At 39.5% G+C, this 19,854-nt stretch overlaps 1 protein-coding gene across 1 annotated transcript in view; it reads left to right on the forward strand.

The window, feature by feature from the left end:
- The window catches only part of LOC118851198 (ankyrin repeat and sterile alpha motif domain-containing protein 1B-like), a 169,132-nt gene that overhangs the window by 74,097 nt on the left and 75,181 nt on the right, over positions 1–19,854 (forward strand). The window contains exons 6-9 of the mRNA XM_036760705.1: positions 1,107–1,182; positions 6,774–6,875; positions 12,958–13,071; positions 14,738–14,904. Coding sequence (XP_036616600.1) covers positions 1,107–1,182; positions 6,774–6,875; positions 12,958–13,071; positions 14,738–14,904 — 459 coding nt within the window. The remainder of the gene's footprint in view (positions 1–1,106; positions 1,183–6,773; positions 6,876–12,957; positions 13,072–14,737; positions 14,905–19,854) is intronic.

Genomic DNA, 19,854 nt, shown 5'->3' on the forward strand with positions numbered 1-19,854 from the left:
GGTTTGCCACTTCCTTCTCCAGCTCATTTTACAGATGAGGAAACTGAGGCAAACAGGGTCAAGTGACTTGCCTAGGGTCACACAGCTAGTAAGTACCTGAGGACAGATTTGAACTCAGGTCTTCCTGACTCCAGACCTGGGGCTCTATCCACTGTGCCATCTAGCTGCCCCCAAATCAGATTAGATGACCTCTGAAGTCTGTTACAGCTTTACATTTCCTTTTCCAATTTATTTTTTGATATTTATGCCTAATTTGTTTCTAAATTCTAATTTAGTTTCTAAATTTAGAGCAAGGCAATATTGCATAGTAGGGTTCTGGACTTTTGTCAGGAAGACATGGCTTTAAACTTTGTGTAGCTATGTGGCCATGGGCAAGAGAGCCAGACAACTCTAATAGATGCTGTCTGGGTAGATGGCATGAACATGTGAAAATTAGGCTTGGGGTCTTGGGATCCTTCATGTCTGTGTGACCTTGAGAAAGTCTACTGACCTGACCTTTCAGCCTTAGCTTCCTCATCAATGAACTGTGGCCATTACCTCAGACTCACAAGGCTACCGTCAGGATCCAATGAGGTGAGTAGAGTGCTTTGCAAGCTTTGAAGTATTATTATGATTGTTGTTATTATTATAATTATGAGCATTACTCAGAATGCATTAGAGAGGTGCATGGTGGCTGTGAGCAGGCCTTTAACAGATGAGCAAAGCAGTACAGAGAAATTAAGTGATTTGCCCAATGGGATTGTTGTGGGGATCAAATGACATAATATATGTAAAATGCTTTAGAAACTTTAAAATTCTGTATAAGTGTTTCTCATTACGTATAAATATCCAAATGACAAATTCTTTATAATTTACAACCCCAAATCCAAAATTCCATGTGGACACCCATCATGAATGCTTAGAAATGTGGCTGAATTCCCCTCCCCTCTCTCAGAATGGAAGCTCCTTGAGGGCAGGCCTTTTCTCATTTTTTACTTTGTAGATCAAGGGTCTACTATAGCAATTAATAGAAACTTGTTTAATTGAATTGCAATTTTTTTGATCTCATAGACTTTCTAAGGTCTCAAAGCTATGTCTTTATATTTTGGTTTTCTTTTGTTTTGCAGACGGAAAAGGGGAGTGCACTCCATGAAGCAGCCTTGTTTGGGAAGGTAGATGTTGTCCGGCTTCTGTTAGAAACGGGTAAGTTCTTGTTACCATTCTGGGAGTTTCTCCTTCCAGGTGATGTGTCCATTGCAGAAAAGTAGAAAGGGAAATCACATGTGGTTTCCTTCTATCACACATGCACACACACATATACAAATACATATATACACATATACATACATATATACTCATATACACACATATATGTATGTATGTATAATATTAATACATATATATCAAGTGTGTATATAATATATATATCACCCCTACCCCTTGTCTTTACCTAACATTATATGAGTGGCATATTATGTAAAATTCAGCCCCAGCTTTTGAATAAAAATGTTATCTGAGCATGGCTCCTATCAATGATTGCTCACTAAAACATAGCAAGACAACTGAATATTTATAAGTCACATTATGTATTCATTATCCTAGAGGAGTGGAATAGTTCAAGGACCCCTGTGGTTTGCGCTGTTGTTAAGTGAAGAATTCCATGAGAAACCTTTGAAACTACCTCCCAAGTTTTCAGTGTTGTGAATTCAGTTGTTTGCAATTCTTTTTCCTCCCTCCCTCCCTCCCAACCAAAGCAAGACATACCATTTTGGTGGGAAAAAAATTAAATTTGCTAAGAATCCTTTAAGGTTCATCATTTTATTATCAGCTGTGAAAAGGGGGATTCCATGAGCCTCTCAGTCACATTAGTCAGGAAATGATGGGGTTAAACCCCCTCTGGGAGGGTATTTAGAGGCCACTTAGTCTAGCCTTTTAATTTCACACAAGAAGAAACTGAAGCCAAGGAGGTTATAACATCATAGGGTCATAGATTTAGAGTTGGAAGGAACTTCAGAGGGGGCTTATTCCAACTCCCTCATTTTATAGATGTGCAGACCGAGGACCACAGGATGAAGAAGCTAACTTCAGATCTCTGAGATAATAACTAGTATAGCTGGAACTCGAACCTAGATTATGCGAGTTCCAAGCTAGTATACTTCACAATTATTAAAGGCCAGGACTGACTCAGGCTGGTCACCTAGTAGATTAGGTTTATCATTGGAACATAGCGAGGTAGTCTTAGATCATTCAGTTACTAACAAAAGGAGGTTTATTTAGCCATAGAGAGATACTCAACAAGAATATTATACTTAGTTGGGATATACAGGGCCCCCTTATCTAGACACTGAAATGTGCCTGGGTATGTTAGGACAGAGTAAGGGGAATTCCCCCAGTGCCAGAAAATGTGTCAACTCTGAGGAGCTCCACTTCCTTGTGGGCCAAGCTGTTATGCCTGTAAGTGAGCAGGATTCCACTTCATTCTGGCCTGAGGCCACTAGGAAGCTGTGTCAAGGGCAAACGGGATTTAACCTTAGCTTTTCTGGAACATTCAGATTTTGGGGACAACTTCTCTGACTCTTGGTGAAAGAACTATCCTAATCTACTTGGGGGTTGGTCTATTCTGGTAAACATTATCCTTTTAATATGCTGTACTGTTCTCCCCTGATATGGTGCTGGAGGATTCCAAATCTGATCCTAAAGTTTCTATGATATCTGTCTATCTATCTATCTATCTATCTATCTGTCTGTCTGTCTGTCTGTCTGTCTATCTGTCTGTCTGTCTGTCTAGTGGAAGGAGTTTACTGGGTTTTGAGTCAGATGATCTGAGTCATCAGCTCTGTAAGACCAACCCATCTCAGTTTGGAAAAGCTTATCACCAGATTGGCCACAAAGACACCAACTTGGGGACCATAGGTCTTCCTGAGCACCCTCTACTACGTAAGGCATGGAGAAGTACATAGTGTCACAGGGTGCCGAACTGCAGAGAACCTTAGAAATCATCAAGCCCAGTCACCTCACTTCACACATAGGGAAACTGAGGCATGGCAAGTTTCCATGATTTTCTGGAGGAAGCATCAATGCTGGGATTTGAACTCACTTCCCTTGACTCAAAATCCATTTCTGTTTGTACCATGCTCTTATCCCAGTCAGCATTGTGAGGGGAGGACCCACACATTCAAAGTAGTAGATGCTTAAAGAAATAACCTTTTTCTCACCTTGGCACCCAGTAAAGAATTTAGAGTCAGCTCTATCTTGATCTATCTTAGAGGAATAAACTGTTGGAGTGAATGTCAAGTATTTAGAATGGTCAAGGTACAGTAACTAGGAAATTAGAAAGATGTGGGTTCAAATTTTACCTGTGATAATAGCTGTGTGACTTGAAAAGTCTTTTAGACTCATGGAGCCTCAGTTTCCTCATCTGTAATATTGGGATAGTAACATTTAAAGTGTCTACCTCATGGGGTTGTTGCGAAGCTCAATTAGGATAATGTATCAAAGGTACTTTGCTAATTTTAAACCATTTCTCTTCCTTTCCTTCCACATACATACATATACGTCTATACATACATGCGTATGTAAATATATGTATATATACACACTTATACACACATATATACACACTTATTAAACATTATATATAGCACATACAAGGCATCCCTCAAGTCTTAATGTAACTTTTATTGAAGCTATTAAATTATTATTAAAATCATTAAAGCTATTTTATTAAGCTATTAAAGCTTAAATTTACACAATGACTTTTGGGACACTAAGTTATTTAATATATTTTTGTATATAGTATATGTCAATAGTTTTATGTACAATGTATCATATAACTTATATTTTATGCTCTAATATATAAATACATGTATACATCTATCTATCTATCTATCTATCCATCCATCCATCTATCTATCTATCCCCATCCTCCATCTATCTGTCCATCTATCTATCTATCTTAGATGCATGTCAGTAGTTGTTATTTTCAGACTGGCAACAAAAAAGACCAGGAGAAACACAATGATTAGAAGGAAAAGAAGTGTTTGTAAAGATTAAAGCCTGCTTTAGAGAGCTTTCATATTACAGCTTTGATTTTTAATCTCTTCTATAAATCTGGATAAAAAGGAGAATAGGAATGTTGGGGGGGTGTGTGTATATGGAGGGCAAAGGAAGGTTCCATTTCTCTCTGTGCTAAGGAAGGTGCATTATTTAACTCCTCTGAGGCCAAAAAGGAGGGACTGAACCCTGTGATGTCTGAAAGCTGATGAGATTATGATAGAACAGTTGGTTTTGAACTATAAAAATCAAAGAGATTCAGTTTTCTTGAGCTTAAGAGCCAATTACTTCATTAAGTGAGTAGCTGTAGTGTGTGGTCTCTAGTGACTGAGAAGGAAGACTTTTAGAGTAATTAGAACAATCCTCAGAAGGGATGGAGGAAGCTGTCTGGTTGGTCCTCACATCTGTGCACTGATTAAAATGAAATGAAACTACCTGAGGTCAAACATTTTTATGAAGTTTACTAAAGTTCCAGTTAGTCTTAGAGAGCGCCCTAGAGAACTGAAAGGTAAGTGCCGTTCCCAAGGTGAAACAGCCAGGATGTGCCAAAGGTTGGATTTGAACCCAAATCTTTTTAGCTCAGAGGCCAGCTCTGTGTCCGCCATGGCAATGGTCTCTCATTGTCCCTTTGGGTCATGGGATAAATTTAACGTTGCTTTCTTTTTGGCCAGTGGAGTTACTGGCCATGCTGAGTATATAATAGCATTGCAGGATCATAGATACAGAGCAGGAAGACCCTGCCCCTTCATTTTATAGATGGGGAAACTGAGGCCCACAGTGGTTAAATTTTTGGCCAAAGTCACAGAGCGAGGATCATAGAGTAATAGATTTAGACCTGCAGGACCTTTCAGGTCATCTACTCCAATCCCCATTTATAGAAAAAACTGAATAATCTGTCTTTGTTATCCATAACAAAGATAAAAATAAAACCACTCAGAATCATACAACAAATGAATAACTAAAGTGAAATTTGAACCTACATTCTATGACTCCAAATTCAAGACTCTTTTGGCTGAGCTATTGTATTAGAATGTATTTAACGATAACATTTTCTCTTTGCAAAGGAAGAGAGCCTTCCTTTTTATACAGATTTACAGAAGAGATTAAAAATCAAAGTTACAATTTGAAAGATCTTTAAAGATGGCTTTGTCTTTACAAGTAAAGATGACAGGAAAGGACACCACACCAAGCAATGGCTTCAGTTGGAAGATTTTAACTCCTGCTCAAATAAATATGTGCTCATAGTTCACCATCATGTCAAGCTGCTGTCTCTTTTATTGAGATGAGCTGATAACAGAACTGAGAGGAAGTGGCTAGAGATGTAGCCTTGGGAGTCAGACAGGCTCAGAATCAAATCTTCTTCTGACACATACTCTGTGACTATAGACAAATTTCTTAACATCTCAATGCCTTAAGTAACATTTTAAGTGTCTAAGTTTCAAAGAAAGTGATGCTACAAATTGGTAGATGGAGTTCCCTTACAAGAAGTTCTTCTCACCCTGGAAATCCCAGATCTGGACCAAATAGCCCTACATACTGAGAGGTACCATGGATAGTACTCAGATGGCCAGCTTTGGAGTCAAGATCCTTCCCCTATCACATATTAGCAGTTTGACCATGAGCAAGTCAAGACCACAAACATTTACTAAACTCTTATTGTGTGTAGAGGCAGCTTGGTGCAGTGGATAGAGGGTCTGGCCTGTAGTCAGGAAGACTCCTGAGTTCAAATCTGGCCTCAGATACTTACTAGCTGTGTGACCCTGGGGAAGTCACTTAACCCTGTTTGCCTTAGTTTCCTCTTCTGTAAAATGAGCTGGAAAAGGCAATGGCAAACCACTCCAGTATCTTTGCCAAGAAAACCCCAAATGGGGTCACACAGAGTTGGACACAACGGAAATGACCCAACAACAAAAATACACTTTCTCTGTTCTGACATTGCTTGTCAAAGATCAAAGATCCAGAATGAGATGGGACCTTAGAAGCCTTCTGATCCAAACCCTTCATTTTATAGAAGAAGAAACTGAGGGCTGGAGAAGTGAGGAGATTCTCGCAATTAACCAATCAGTCAACAATCAACAAACATTTATTAAAGGCCTACTGTGTGTCAGGGGCTATATATTTGGTATTGGGGTAGATAAAAAGGCAGGAGCAAAACAGTCTTTTTTTTTTCCTCAAAGAGCTTGAGGTCATTCAGGTAAGCAAGGGGCGGGCAGGGCTGGAGTTCAAACCCAGGTCCTCTCCAAAGACAGAGTTCTTTCTCCTGGACCACACTACCTTTTCATTATCATGCTATCTGATTTTAGGAATTAATGTGATTAAGGAATTTAAATTCTAAGACATTAATGTTTTCTGCATCTTTTAATAAACTAATACTATCTAGAAAAATTTTTCATTAAAGTTTTGTAATAGTTAATGTAGCCTTCAATTGGGAGGAAACAGTGTTGTGGTTGGAGACCCAGTCCTGACTTCTTACTACTCTGGGACTTTGAGCTAGTCACTTAGTCTCTGACCTCAGTTTCCTTATCTGCAAAATGAGGGCATTGGACTAGTTGGCCTCCAAGGTCCCTTCTTGCTCTAAATCTGTGATCCTATGAATAGACACACACCTTCTTTCTTGTATTAATATTTTATGTTGAAGTTTTTGTGTCCCAGATTCTCTAGAAGTAGGATCTGCTCGGGGTGTGATTCTGATTAGAGACATTTTGAGTCCACTGATGCACACTGCCGCTGTTCTCTTTCAGGAATTGATGCCAACATAAAGGATAGCCTAGGCAGGACCGTCTTAGATGTGCTGAAAGAACATCCATCACAGAAGTCTCTCCAAATTGCTGCACTATTACAAGGTAAAGTATGTTGGATGGTGGGTGAGTCTTTTGAGGAGAACTGAAACCAGCATTTCTGGGACCCAGGGCAAGTAGTATGGAAAGCTCTCAGAGAAAAGAAGGTTAATGGTACTCTGAAATCAACTTTTTAGAGACATGTTCAATTGAGCTTTTTTGGTGGGAAAGACTTGGACCTCAGGATATAGGGTTCCTTAAGAGAGAGGCAGATGTTCAGAGTCTGTAAAAGCCATTGTTGAAGAGGCTGGTTCTGGGGAAAGGAACAGGACCGGGTCAGCGTGAACTGTGGACAAAGGGAGGAGTGAGGTGTACCATTCAGTCCCTTCCAACCTGGACTAATGCTTCTTGCTAGGTAGATGGTAAACTTAGTTGTTTCTGGAAGCTGGAGGAAGGTAAGAGTTGCCAGAGCACCGTAACTTTTAGTACTTTGGCTACTATATGGAAAAAAAAAACCCTTAATACTTGTTTTTTTGCATTGTAGGCACAAACCTTATTGGAAACAATTTGTATTAATTTAACATTATTTTAAATCTAGGCAATTTTCTGTTTAAGTTAGAGGTTCTTAACCTAGGGTATAAGGATTTGTTTTATATACGTATGTATATATATGCATATAATATAAAATATGTATGCACATATATGTATGTATACTATTTACATACTACATATATTATTTATGTATACAATATATTTATAAATAACTGTGTTTACATACATATATAAACACATTATATATAGCTGTATTTACACACATATATACATTATTTGTATACTCATAAATTTATAGACAACTGTATTTACACGTATGTATACTATATATTATGTATATGCACACATTTATACATAACTGCATTCACACATACATAATATACATATAGTATAATACATTTACATATGACTGTATTTTGATATAATTGGTTTCCTTTGTAATCCCTTATATTTTATTTTACTCATTTAAATACATGAATGTAAGCGGGGGAGGCCAAAGGGGTTCATATTAGAAAAAATAAAGCTCAGACCCCTTGGTTTCGAGGTCAGAATGTCCAAACTGGAAGATTCCCTGCACAACCTTGGATATGTTTCTTTCTCAAGATATTTTGAAGTAACATTTTTAGAAATTTTGAATAAGGGAAATTTTACATTATGACAAAATATAGTTATACAAGGTAGGATTAGGTGAAAGTTATTTTTTAAAAATCCAGAACAATAGTCACTTAACTTTCAGGCATACCTTTAGGAGAATTATTCTCCTAAAAGCACTCAATTTCTCTTTGACCACTCTACTCAAGGTTCTCTCTCCTCTCCACCAAGCTGATGACTAGGTGAAGTAGAATAATAGACCTCCTTCAGGGGAAGGAGAAAAGGGGGAAGAGCCCTTGAGTGGGATAGGAGGAAGACATGTTCCTAATTAGACTTGGGTGTTTCATGTTCTGTTTCGTGACTACCCTTAATCCATTTTCTTGAGCTTTATATTTCTTCCTAGACCTTTTTAGATATTTTTCCAAGATGAAGAGGGAAGAGGATTTTAATGGAGGGTGCAGTTTTTGGAGCAGTTTGATATGTACAGTAAATAGTTGTCTTCCTTCTCTTAAGGCTGGAAAGAACTTTGAACTGGAGCGATATTTCTTATTATTTTCAGTTAAAATAAAGGAAAGTTTTCCTATGCATACACATTAACCTGCCCTAGTTACATCTCTGCTAGAAATGCTGACCTATAGTCCCTTGGAGCACGAGCTTAATTAAAAATGGGGGCATGGTGTACTTTTGGGTCTAGAGTCATCCTTCACATTTTTTAGGGCAGGTCTTTTCTCATATATATGTACATGCATTATGAATATATATATGTATACATATATATATACGTATATATATATATATATATATATATATATATATATATATATATATATATATATATATATATATTGCTGGGTCTCAGTTTTCTTGCCTATAAAATGATGGGGGCAGAGTATTAGGCCTCTGAGGTCTTGCAGCTGTAGTTCTGACATCCATAGGACCTCACTGAGCTTCATTTTCCTTATATGGAAAACGATGGAGTTGTCTTAGATGGTCTCTGATGTCCCTTCAAGGCCTATATCAGTGATCCTTATGACTTCCTTGGACCTTAGTTTCCTGATCTGGAAGATGAAGGGACTGGACCAAATGGCTTCTGAGGTCCCTTTCAGATATAAATCTAAGACCCTTTGAACTTCACCTCTTCAGTTATTTTTCAGCCGTGTCCAACTCTTCACAACCCCATTTGGGGTTTTCTTGACAAAGAGACTGGAGTGGTTTATCATTTCCTTCTCCAGCTGAGGGAAATGAGGTTAAGTGACTTGCCCAGGGTCACAGAGCTATTAAGTATATGAGGCTGGATTTGAACTCAGGGAGATGAGTGTTCCTGATTCCAGGCCCAGCGCTCTATTCAGCTGCCCCTGTGCCACCTAGCCGAACTTCACAGCTATAAGGTAATGCTTTGAGAATGTTTTTGAGGAATTCAGTCAATCAGAAACATTTTTTAAAGCTCATACCATAGTCCCAACCCTGGGACCAATTCTGGGGTCATGAACACAAAGTAGGGAACAATCCCTACGGTCAAGAAGCTTCTGTTCTAATGGGGAATGTCAGGTTATACCATAGCATGGCAGTCTGCAGCCGTTCCACTGTTTCTTCTCCTCCTTGACACTGCTCAGTCATTTGTGGGGATCCCTGATGCCCTGGTAGAGCTGAAACTCTGAGCCTAATTGGGATTCTGTGTTTTTTTAAATTTTCATGATTAAGCTGGAAGGGTAGTTTCATCTCTTTAAACCCATCAGCTCTTTGTGCTTCAGTTCCCTTGTTATCTCCCCTCCCCACCCCCCAGCTGTTACCTGTCACCTGCAGCTGCTGCTGAGGAAAGAGGCAGGACAGGCTGGGTGAGGCAACACCAGGGGAGCAAGGAGGTACCTTGCATGGCTCTGGAGAGTGACTGTGTTAGAACTCAGTGGAGACCATAGCAGTACAGGGAACAAAGAAGGCAAACATTTGAGAGGGACAGCTAGACGGGCCATGGAGGGTCACTGCCAACCTCACTATCCTCAGGGGCGGAGGGGAGAAAAAAGAAAGAAATCATTTTGCCTGTGTTTTTCTCCCCCTGAGCTGGAGTTAGGTTCCAGCTGCCACAGTTTTCCCATTGATAAGGAGGTTAATTGCAAGTCGAGTGCACGGAGGGATGAATGGGAGGACCAGAAGGAGCTTTGCTGCTCAGAATGTGGAAAACAAAGAAAGAAGGCAGACAGAAAAAACAGCCAGATCAGGGCACAAACACCCACCTTAAGTTTCATGTTCTTTTGCTTGCTGAATAGTATCCTGTCATAAGATCTTAGAGTAAGAGCTGGAAGGGACCCTTGAGGCCATCTAGGACAACCCCCTGATTTCGCAGGTAAGGAAACTGAGGCCTAAAAGGACCCAGGAATCATCAATTTAGACCTGGAAGAGAGGGCCACAGAGTCCAGTCATCTCATTGGGGATTGAGTCAAGCTAATATTGCTGCTAATAACTTGGGGCAACCATAGAAATTATGGTTGAGGAGGAGACCCCATCAAATAAATTTCACATCCAACACTAATGGACTGATTTCATCAGTGATGCTAATGACCACAGGGATGTGGGAAGGCTTTAAGTCTCTCTTCTGCCTCCCTGGCTGGGCTCTAGGTGGGAAAATGTAAAGGCTGGAGGAAGTCTATGAGTTCCAGGTACTTAAATCCTTTTTTCTTTTTGCTTAGGTTTAAGATGCAAAACCCAAACACACATACACATACACACATACACATACAACTTGCCACTTATTGGAAAGGAAAAATATTCCTGTTACACTTTACAAGAAAGATGGTTTATTAAACTATTAATAATTATAATTGACCTTTGTAACTGGATACAGTGTGGTGTAATGGGCAGAGAATTGGCCAGGTCAGGAAGACCATGGCTCAAGTCCTCTCTCTGACACATAGTGGCTGTGTGACCCTGGCATATCATCGAACCTCCCAAGAAAGTGGCAAAGCAGGTACTGATCTGCTTTGTTTGGAATTGTAGAGGGAATTTCCTCATTAGGTGTTTTTATGCTAATGAAATCATAGTATGGTACTTAATACCCTTCCCCCCCATAAAACCCCCCAAAATATCATTAGTATTTCTATAGCATTATTCATTTTTTTTTCTTCTTTGAGCTCAACAACCTTGTAAGTTAGGTTCTAGAGGCATGCTTAAGCCTTGTGGATGAGGAAATAGACTAGAAACTAGAATCTAGTGGTAGTTTATAACTATTTTGTGGAGCAGGAAATTGAGTCTCAATAAATGACTGCCTTTTGCCCAGGGGAAAATTCCCAGGGACTGAACCTGTGAGTCCTCAGTCCAGTTTTCTTCTCAATAGAGTCTAAATGTTATGAGGTCACACTGGGGATGTTGGAAGGGTGGGGCATAATGCTGTAAAGATTCCTCCTTGGGCATTAAAAGAACATTTTTTATGAAGAGTTAAATGGGTCCAGTAAAGCAGAAAGTAGTCCCAGGCTATGGAAAGGATATTATTCATTTTAATCCTTTGGTAAGATTGCCAATATAGTGAATATTCACATAGGACTTGAAGGTGCACAAAGTATTCTCTATATAGTAGCTCATTTGATCCTCAAAACAGGTAGGTGCTACTGTTATTCCCATGTCAAAGATGGAGAAACTGAGTCCATCGTGATAGAGTGACTTGTCTTTGAACTTGGGTTTTTTGGACTTGAAGTCTGTTTCCCCATCCACTGCCTCATCCTATTACTTCTCCCTACCGTGATCTCCAGTCACTCCATTCATCCATGTTCTTCTAGACTCTGTGTCCTGCTCTGCCTCCTTCTCTAAATCCACTCCTCCTCTAGACTTTCCTGTTTCTCTTGAAAGACATGACCATTGTTCTAGGGACTCCATTATACTACCTGGGTCATCTTTGCTTTTTCTCTTTTCCTTCCTAGTTTCCAAGTAGGTGTAAAGTCTTACGAATTCCTTGTCCATAAAATCTCTCACATCCATTTCCTCCTCTCCACTCGGCAGCTAATGCCCTGGTTCAGACCCTTATCCCCTTTTGTTTGAACTGGGGCAAAAGCCTCCAGCCTGGATGTCCAGCTCCTGGTCCAGCCCCCTCTCCTCTGCTGTTGTAATAATCTTCCTAAAGCACAGGCTTGACCATATCATTCTCCTACTCAGTGCCCTTCCATAGCTCTGTGGGAATGCTATCCTTTAGTGATGAGTGTTTTCTCCAGCCTCATATGGAAAGATCAATGGATTTGGAGTCAGGGAACCCAGGTTCAATTTAGTCCACTGACAAGGAGTGGACTTTGGAAAAATCCCTTTGATAAATCTGTTTGGTAAAATGAGGGTGATGGACTAGATGACATTTGGGGTTCCTTACTTACCGTACATAAATGTATGGTTTGATGAATCCCTCCTCCTTCAGTTGTTAAGTAAGGATTTATCGGTTGATGCTGTAGCCTCTTGGTAAGATGTACATATTTTGAGGGCAGGCAGTATTTTTGGTTTTGTCTTTACATCCCCATTGCCTGATGGTCTCTTATATGAAGTGGGAGCTTAATTCTTACTGGATTGGATAGATTGGACTGGGTTCTGATATACTCTAGTGGAGGAGGTTCCCATCTCTGGAGTTCCCTGGACTGAAGAAATTCCAGATGCTTTGTGTGCTCACAGTTACACACACGCTTATACATGTACTCACAAACACATATATACAAACAGTACACTCCCACATATATATATATATATATATATATATACACACACTTTCACACTCATACACACATATGTATACATACAAACGTACATATATACAATATACTCCTACACATATACACGTACACATACAATCACACACACACACAAACACACTCCCACACATAGACACAGTCACACACGTATATAAAAACATACATATATGATGGATTTCAGGGAAAATAATTGGAAAATATAGAGGGAAGGCTAAATTTTATTGGTGATCAATCAAAATGAGTTTGGAAATAGGAAATTGTAACTTTTATAATGCAATGTGTATACACAGAATATTTGGAAGGTGGAGACAAAGCCACAGTCCTGGAAGAGAACGAGTCGGAATGTACTACACACCAGACGTGCATTTCATCACCTGTTAATTCACCGTCCCAAAAGACCAAAAGTGAGTGGCCTACTTTGAAGTCTTTACCAACTCTTTCAGTTCCAGGGAACAGAGTAGGGGAGACAGATTTTTGTGAAATAATCTGAGGGGAATGAATGGGATTCCACACACTTTCTGTAGTTCATAATCACAACTTTCTGAAATGTGCTTAGTTTAGAGCAAAAATGCTCATTTTCAAGCAAGAGCAGCCAGCTTTTTTTGTTTTCAGAATGACAGCCTACTTCAGCTCTTCTGTATTGAAATTTGAAATTTACAGCAGACAAAAGGCAGAGACAGATTTTTCTTAAAAAAATTGATTGTTAACTATTTTGGGGGTTTGAAAGACTTAATGCTATTGGGTGCAGTGCCAGACTACTTAATATATTGGTTGATTTTGCTGCCTTTTAAAATCTACTGATAAGAGATAGCTTGCTGGGAATAAGAAGTGAGGGTGGTTGTATTTGAAATGGAAGATGACAGAAAAACAAAATATAATGACCAAAATAAGAAAAGAATTAATTCTAGGTGCTAATTTAATACCTACCACTTCCATTTTTTTTAAAAAATCTGAGTTCATGAAACTTGAATATAGGTTTTCTCTGTGCATACGTGTGGGTAGAAATACTCTTAGAATTTTTTTTGAACTTAAAATATGAACGTAACAATCATCAGCAATGTTTATATTTCAATACAAAATGAAAGGGTAGTTAGGTGGCACAGTGGATAGAACACTGGGCCTGGAGTCAGGAAGACCCCTCTTCCTGAGTTCAAATCTGACCTCTGTCACCTGCTAGCTGTGTGACTCTGGGCAAGTCCCTTAATCCTGTTTCCTCATCTGTCAAATGAGCTGGAGAAGGAAATGGCAAATCACACCAGTATCTCTGCCAAGAAAACTCCAAATGGAGTCATGAAGAGTTGGATGCAACTGAAAAGTGACTGAACAACAATGAAAAGAACAAAAAGATGATTATATTTGAAACCATAAACTGATTAAATACAATTTTCTAAAAATTTAACTAAAATTAACAGTAGTAAGAAAATTGACCTGTTTTTGTCCTCTTCTGAATTATTTTGGTTCTCTGTTATGTTTTTGTTAATTGATGCTCTTTTATTTTATGTTTTGGAAGGGTACCTCTTTCAGCATCCACTAACCTGCCTCCATCCTCACCTCCTCTGAAGCCTTTCATTGTAGGGTATACAAATAAGTTGTTTTTGTTTAGTTGTTTTTCAGTTATGTCCACCTCTTTGTGACCCCCTTCGGAGTTTTCTTGGCAGAGACACTGGACTGGTTTGCTATTTCCTTCCCCAGCTCATTTTACAGATGAGGAAACTGAGGCAAACAGGGTTAAGAGACCTGCCCAGGGTCACACAGCTAGTAAGTGTCTGAGGCTGGATTTGAACTCAGGAAGATGAGTCTTTATGACTCCAGGCCTGGCACTTTATCTACTGCAGCACCACCTAGCTGCCTATATACCAACAAGAATAACGAAGTAAAACAGTTCAACCCATTGGCCATGTCTGAAAATGCCCTTCTCATAGAAATGCTTCCAGTGAGTATATTAGAGCTACCAAGTTTTGTATACTATGATTTAGCTCCCTCCTGTCATCCATAAAACTTGTATATTTTTATAATTTAACAACAGAAATAACCTGGTTGTCTATAAAGTTCTAATCATTTGGGTTCAAGGTGAAGCAGTGACTGGAGAATTATCAAAGCTCTTGGATGAAATCAAACTCTGTCAAGAGAAGGATTACTCTTTTGAAGATTTGTGTCATACGATCTCAGACCACTACTTAGATAATCTGAGCAAGATTTCAGAGGAGGAACTTGGGAAGAATGGGAGCCAGGCGGTGGTAAGTCCAATGGCAAATGGTTGTTCCTCCATTGTTTAAAGGTCTACATTTATGTCTAAGGGACAGGTGAATCAACCCTTGATGTTAACTCACAGGTACACACCCAGTGACATTTCACATCAGTTCTATAATACATATTGTTTTATATCTCATAGCACTGACATAAATATTACCCACTTTTGGGAACTACTGTTCTGTCAGTCATTCAACAAGCATTTATTAAATGCATACTATTTTCTAGGCACTGTGCCAAGTGCTGGGGATACAAAGAGAGGTGAAAACAATGCCTGCCCCCAAGGAGATTACATTCTAAAGTGGGCATGTAAACAACTATCTGTGCACAAAACATATACAGACTAGATAGAAGGTAATCTAAGAGGAAGGAAGGCACTAGCAGTTGAAGGCACTAGGAACAGACTCCTGGGAAAAGTCCTATTTGAGCCAAGTCTTGATGAAATCCAGGAAAAACCAGAGTTGGAGGGGAAGGGGGAGAGCATTCCAGGCATGGAGGAGAGCCAGTGAGAATGCTGAAGAGACGGAAGACAGGGTGTTGTGTAAACCAATATAGCTGCATCATAGAGTTAAGAAGCCTGGAAAGACAAGACAAGGGTAGATAGGTTGTGAAGAGTTTTAAATGCCAAACAGAGGAGATTAAATTCGATCCTGGAGGTAATGAGGAGCTATTGGAGTATATTGAATAAGGAGGTAGGGTGACATGTCCAAACTTAGGCTTTAGAAAAATCACTTCGGCAGCCTAATTAAGGAAAGATTGTGAGTAGGAGGAGACTTGGGGCAGAGAGCCCAATTAGAAGACCATTACGTGGTCCATTCAAGAGGTGATGAGGGTCTGAATTAGGGCTGTAATTGTGTGAGTAGAGAGAGGATGACTTAAATAAGAGATTGTTCCATAGGTCAAGTCATGTCTAGGTCTGGACTCTCTTCTCTCACTCCCTTGACTCTTTGTATATTAATCTCCTTGATACACATATAAATATATCATTCACAAGGGCATGACAGCTTCAGGAGCCACTTCCTTCAACATTATTAAAGAGTTGTGATTTTATTAGTGTGCCTCTCCCTTCTACCAGCATGAATCATAATCTCTCTGTACCTGGGTGCACGGCCTTTTAGAATTGGTTGAGGCCAAAAACATCATCACTCTATTGTCAACATGAACATAAAAGACTTTTCTTTGACTTGACTTTCCTGTTATCAAGAATGTTGATGACCTGGAGAGTGGGCAGAGTAGGACAGTGAGGATGATGAAGGACCTGGAGTGCATGTTATCTGAGAATCTGTTAATGGAACTAGGGAGTATCCAGGGTAGAGAAAAGAAGGCCAAGGGGAGGAGGGAAATGATGGTTGTCTTCAAGTATTTAAAAGGCCCATTGCCTCAATGAAGAATGCGACTTCTCTTTGACCCCAGAACAGAGGTTCTTAACTTGGTATCCATGAACTTTTAAAAAGTATTTTGAGAGGTATACTTCAGTATAACTGTGTTTTTCTTTGCAAGTTTTTGTATTTTATTTTACATATTTGAAAACATTATTCTGAGGTGTCCATAGATCTCATCAGACACCCAGACATAGTACATGACACACACAAAAAATTAGAACCCTTGCTTTAGAGAGGTCGAATTTGTGAAGTGGAAAATCTAGGTTTAATACAAGGAAGTATTTCCTGTCAGAGTTCTCCAAAAATGGAAAGGGCTTCCCCCATCACTGGTGGTCTTTTAGCAAGACTTGGATGACCCCTTGTTGGGTGTGTTATTCTAGAGAGATATGGGTCAGACTAGATGGCTGCTAGGGTCCATCTTTCCACTTAGAAATTCTTGTTTTTTACCTGTAAAATAAGGGGTTTGGTGATGTGATCTCAAGCATCCCTACCTCCTCTGACCTGTGATTCTATGGCATAGACCAGAGTTATTGACTTTCTCTTGGTGCTACCTCTTGCTGCCTTAGGAAAGACTATTCTTAGTTTCTCCTTCTGTAGGAGTGACAGAGTTGGATTACCCCTTCTCTGAGGTCCCTTCCAGCTTGACCATTAATCTAAGAATCATAGAACTAGAATTCTGTAAAAGGGGGATGATAATAGCATTAATTTCCCAAGCTTATTATGAGGATAAAGTGAGTAGAGTGGAATATTCCTTATTTTACTCAAGATTTACAACAGCTGGGATGTGGAGGGTCTCACCTTTAATGTCAGATACTACAGGGTTGTCTAGGCCCCGATGGACACTTCATCTATGAAGGTATTATTGAGCAAAGATGGAGAGACCTGCTTGGCTGGCACAGATGGACACTTTATTCAGGCAGGTATTAGCGAGGAGAGCTTCTTGGTTAGTGAAAGCAAAAAGCAAGGGACGATTAACACTTAACCAGATGTATGCCAGTTATTTGTCATGTGTCAAGAGAATGACCTTGGGTTGTTCTATCAAGTAAGAAATTTGAGGCCTTATGGAGAAGCTCATGGTTTCTTCTTCTTGGATTCTACATGGGAAATGATGATATTCCATAGGAGAGGTAGAATAACTTTGCCATAAAAAAGGATCTTAATTAGGGGATAAAAGCCTTACTTATTAATGTAGTTATATATAGATATGCATGTATGTCGGCATGTGTGCGTGTGTGTGTGTGTGTGTCTGTGTGTGTGCCTGTGTTCCATAGCCAGCAATATTCATTTGCATTCCTCAGAGTGAGGAAAGATAATACATGTATTTACAAAATTTTAAGAAGCAAAACCATACCCTTGTACAATTAATAAGAGACCAGACTTTATGGAAAGCATTGTAGAAGATAGTATTTTGTTGATCTTGCCACAATAACCTTAACTGATGCCCTATTGATGGAGGATCAGAAATATATTCACATTGGAAGGAAAATTTATTATTATAATGTTTTCAAAGAAAATATAGAGATAGCATGGAGGAGTGGATAAAGTGTTGACCTTGGAGTCAGGAAGACCAGGGACCATGGGTGAGTTGCTTAACCCCTATGTGCCTCAGGTAAAGTCCCTAGCACTTGCGTTTGGAGAGACAAGGTGGTGTTTTCAGTCAGCCAGTAAACATTTATTAAGTGTGTATTGTCAATGGAGTGTTGGAATTAAGAAGGTGTGAGTCTGAATCCCACCTCAGACACTTATTAGCTGAGGGAGCCAGGACAAGATAGTTCACCTCCCTGGGCCTCAGTTTCCTCATCTGTAAAATGAGGGCTTGGACTTGATGACTTCTCTTGATGGCCTTCTCTCCAAGTTCTTAATCTATGATCCCATGATCTCCTAGTTGCCAGACAGTTGCATTGGTGGAGGGAGATCTCCAGCTGCTAGTGCCTTCTCCTTTAATGTTATCTTCCAGTTACTACGTACATATTTTGTGTGGACTTAGTTATTTACGGGTTGTCTCACCCATTACATTGTGAGCTCCATCAGGGCAGGGACTATTTTTTTGTCTTTATTTGTTGCCTCAGCAATTAGAGCAGTGCCTGACATTGAGCAGGGGCTTAGTAAATGTTTATTGACTGACTAACATAATACTCTGTATTTTCTGGATCAAAGACAGCGAACTGTCAAACTACACTGTCACTTTTCAATATCTTACCATGTATTGAAAAGCCCAAAATGGAACCAGGTCCCTGTCAGAGAAATCTCCCATAGCTTTTTGTTACTGTAAACAAACAAACAAAAACTCCCTCAAAACCAAACAAAAAAACAAAAAACAAAACAAAAACATGGCAAGAGGTGGGAATTCAGTTAGTGAGTCTCTGTTCAAAGAAAGGTTAATTATAGTGGATTATGGCATATAGCCACCCCCTGGCCACTCCTAACACCTTCCTTGACAGTGTTTATCTCTTAGACTTTCTTTTAAAGGTAGACTGTCTTCTATAGCCCAGTAGATTATTAGACTCTATAAAAACCTCCCCCCACCCCCTGCCGTGTGTGTATGTGTGTCTGTATATACATATACTTACACATATATACATATCTATATCTAGATATACATATATCTTTTACTGGCTGAAGTAGAGTTTATTCATATGTTCTCTGTGCCTTGTGGCAGTTTTTATGGAAAGGAATAATTTTATGAATTTTTACAGCATCAACTTGGGTTTCATGAGCAAATCTTGTATCTTACCTTCTGGTATCATTCTTGTTCATTACTTAAAGCAAGCCCCCTCAGTCCACAACTGAAGACAGAGTTGTGTTCCAATGCTTTGCTTGCTAAATGGGTGCTCTGGGATCCTGGAACTCTTTTTCATAGAAACTGTAATAACTAGTGGCCAAGTTCCCAGGCTAGCCCACTGAAATGAATTTTACCTACAATGTATCAGAATTATTGTGTTAATGCCTCTCAGTCCCATTCCATAGAGGACAAATTTCTCTTAGTCCTGGACCTCTTTGTGCCTCACTTTTTCCACCTGTTAGCTTCACAAAGAACTGGGTTTCCCTACATGAAAGTGCTGGCTATCATTCACTTACATCCACAGCACACTGGTCTGGGAGGGAAAGGTCAAATACTGCTTTCTTCCTACTGCCATTTATAGACTCTCTTTACCTCCATTAGTCAGAAACTTCTCCTGCTTTGAAATCCATTTGGTTAAAAATTTCCACCCACCCTAGATTGTTGTGGCCAGTATAGGCCAGTCCTTGGGTTATTCTTGCTTCTTACTCCGGGAGATCTTACTGGCTTCCTCTCCTCTCCAATTCCTTCAGCTTCAGTTCCTTGCCAATTTCTCAAATCCCTTAATCTCTTACTTCCAGTCTCCTTAAATTCCATGACCTATCCCTTCACTTCACCACACACACACACACACACACACACACACACACACACACACACATACACACACACAGAGGGAAGGTTATACCATAGATCTCACCATTACCCTCATGGATTTCACTTTCTCAGTAAAAAAAAATGAAAAATAACTTGGATGTTACAGACCGTAGCCTCTG

This window comes from Trichosurus vulpecula, chromosome 5, assembly GCF_011100635.1.
Source record: "Trichosurus vulpecula isolate mTriVul1 chromosome 5, mTriVul1.pri, whole genome shotgun sequence".
Classification (NCBI taxonomy): Eukaryota; Metazoa; Chordata; class Mammalia; order Diprotodontia; family Phalangeridae; genus Trichosurus; species Trichosurus vulpecula.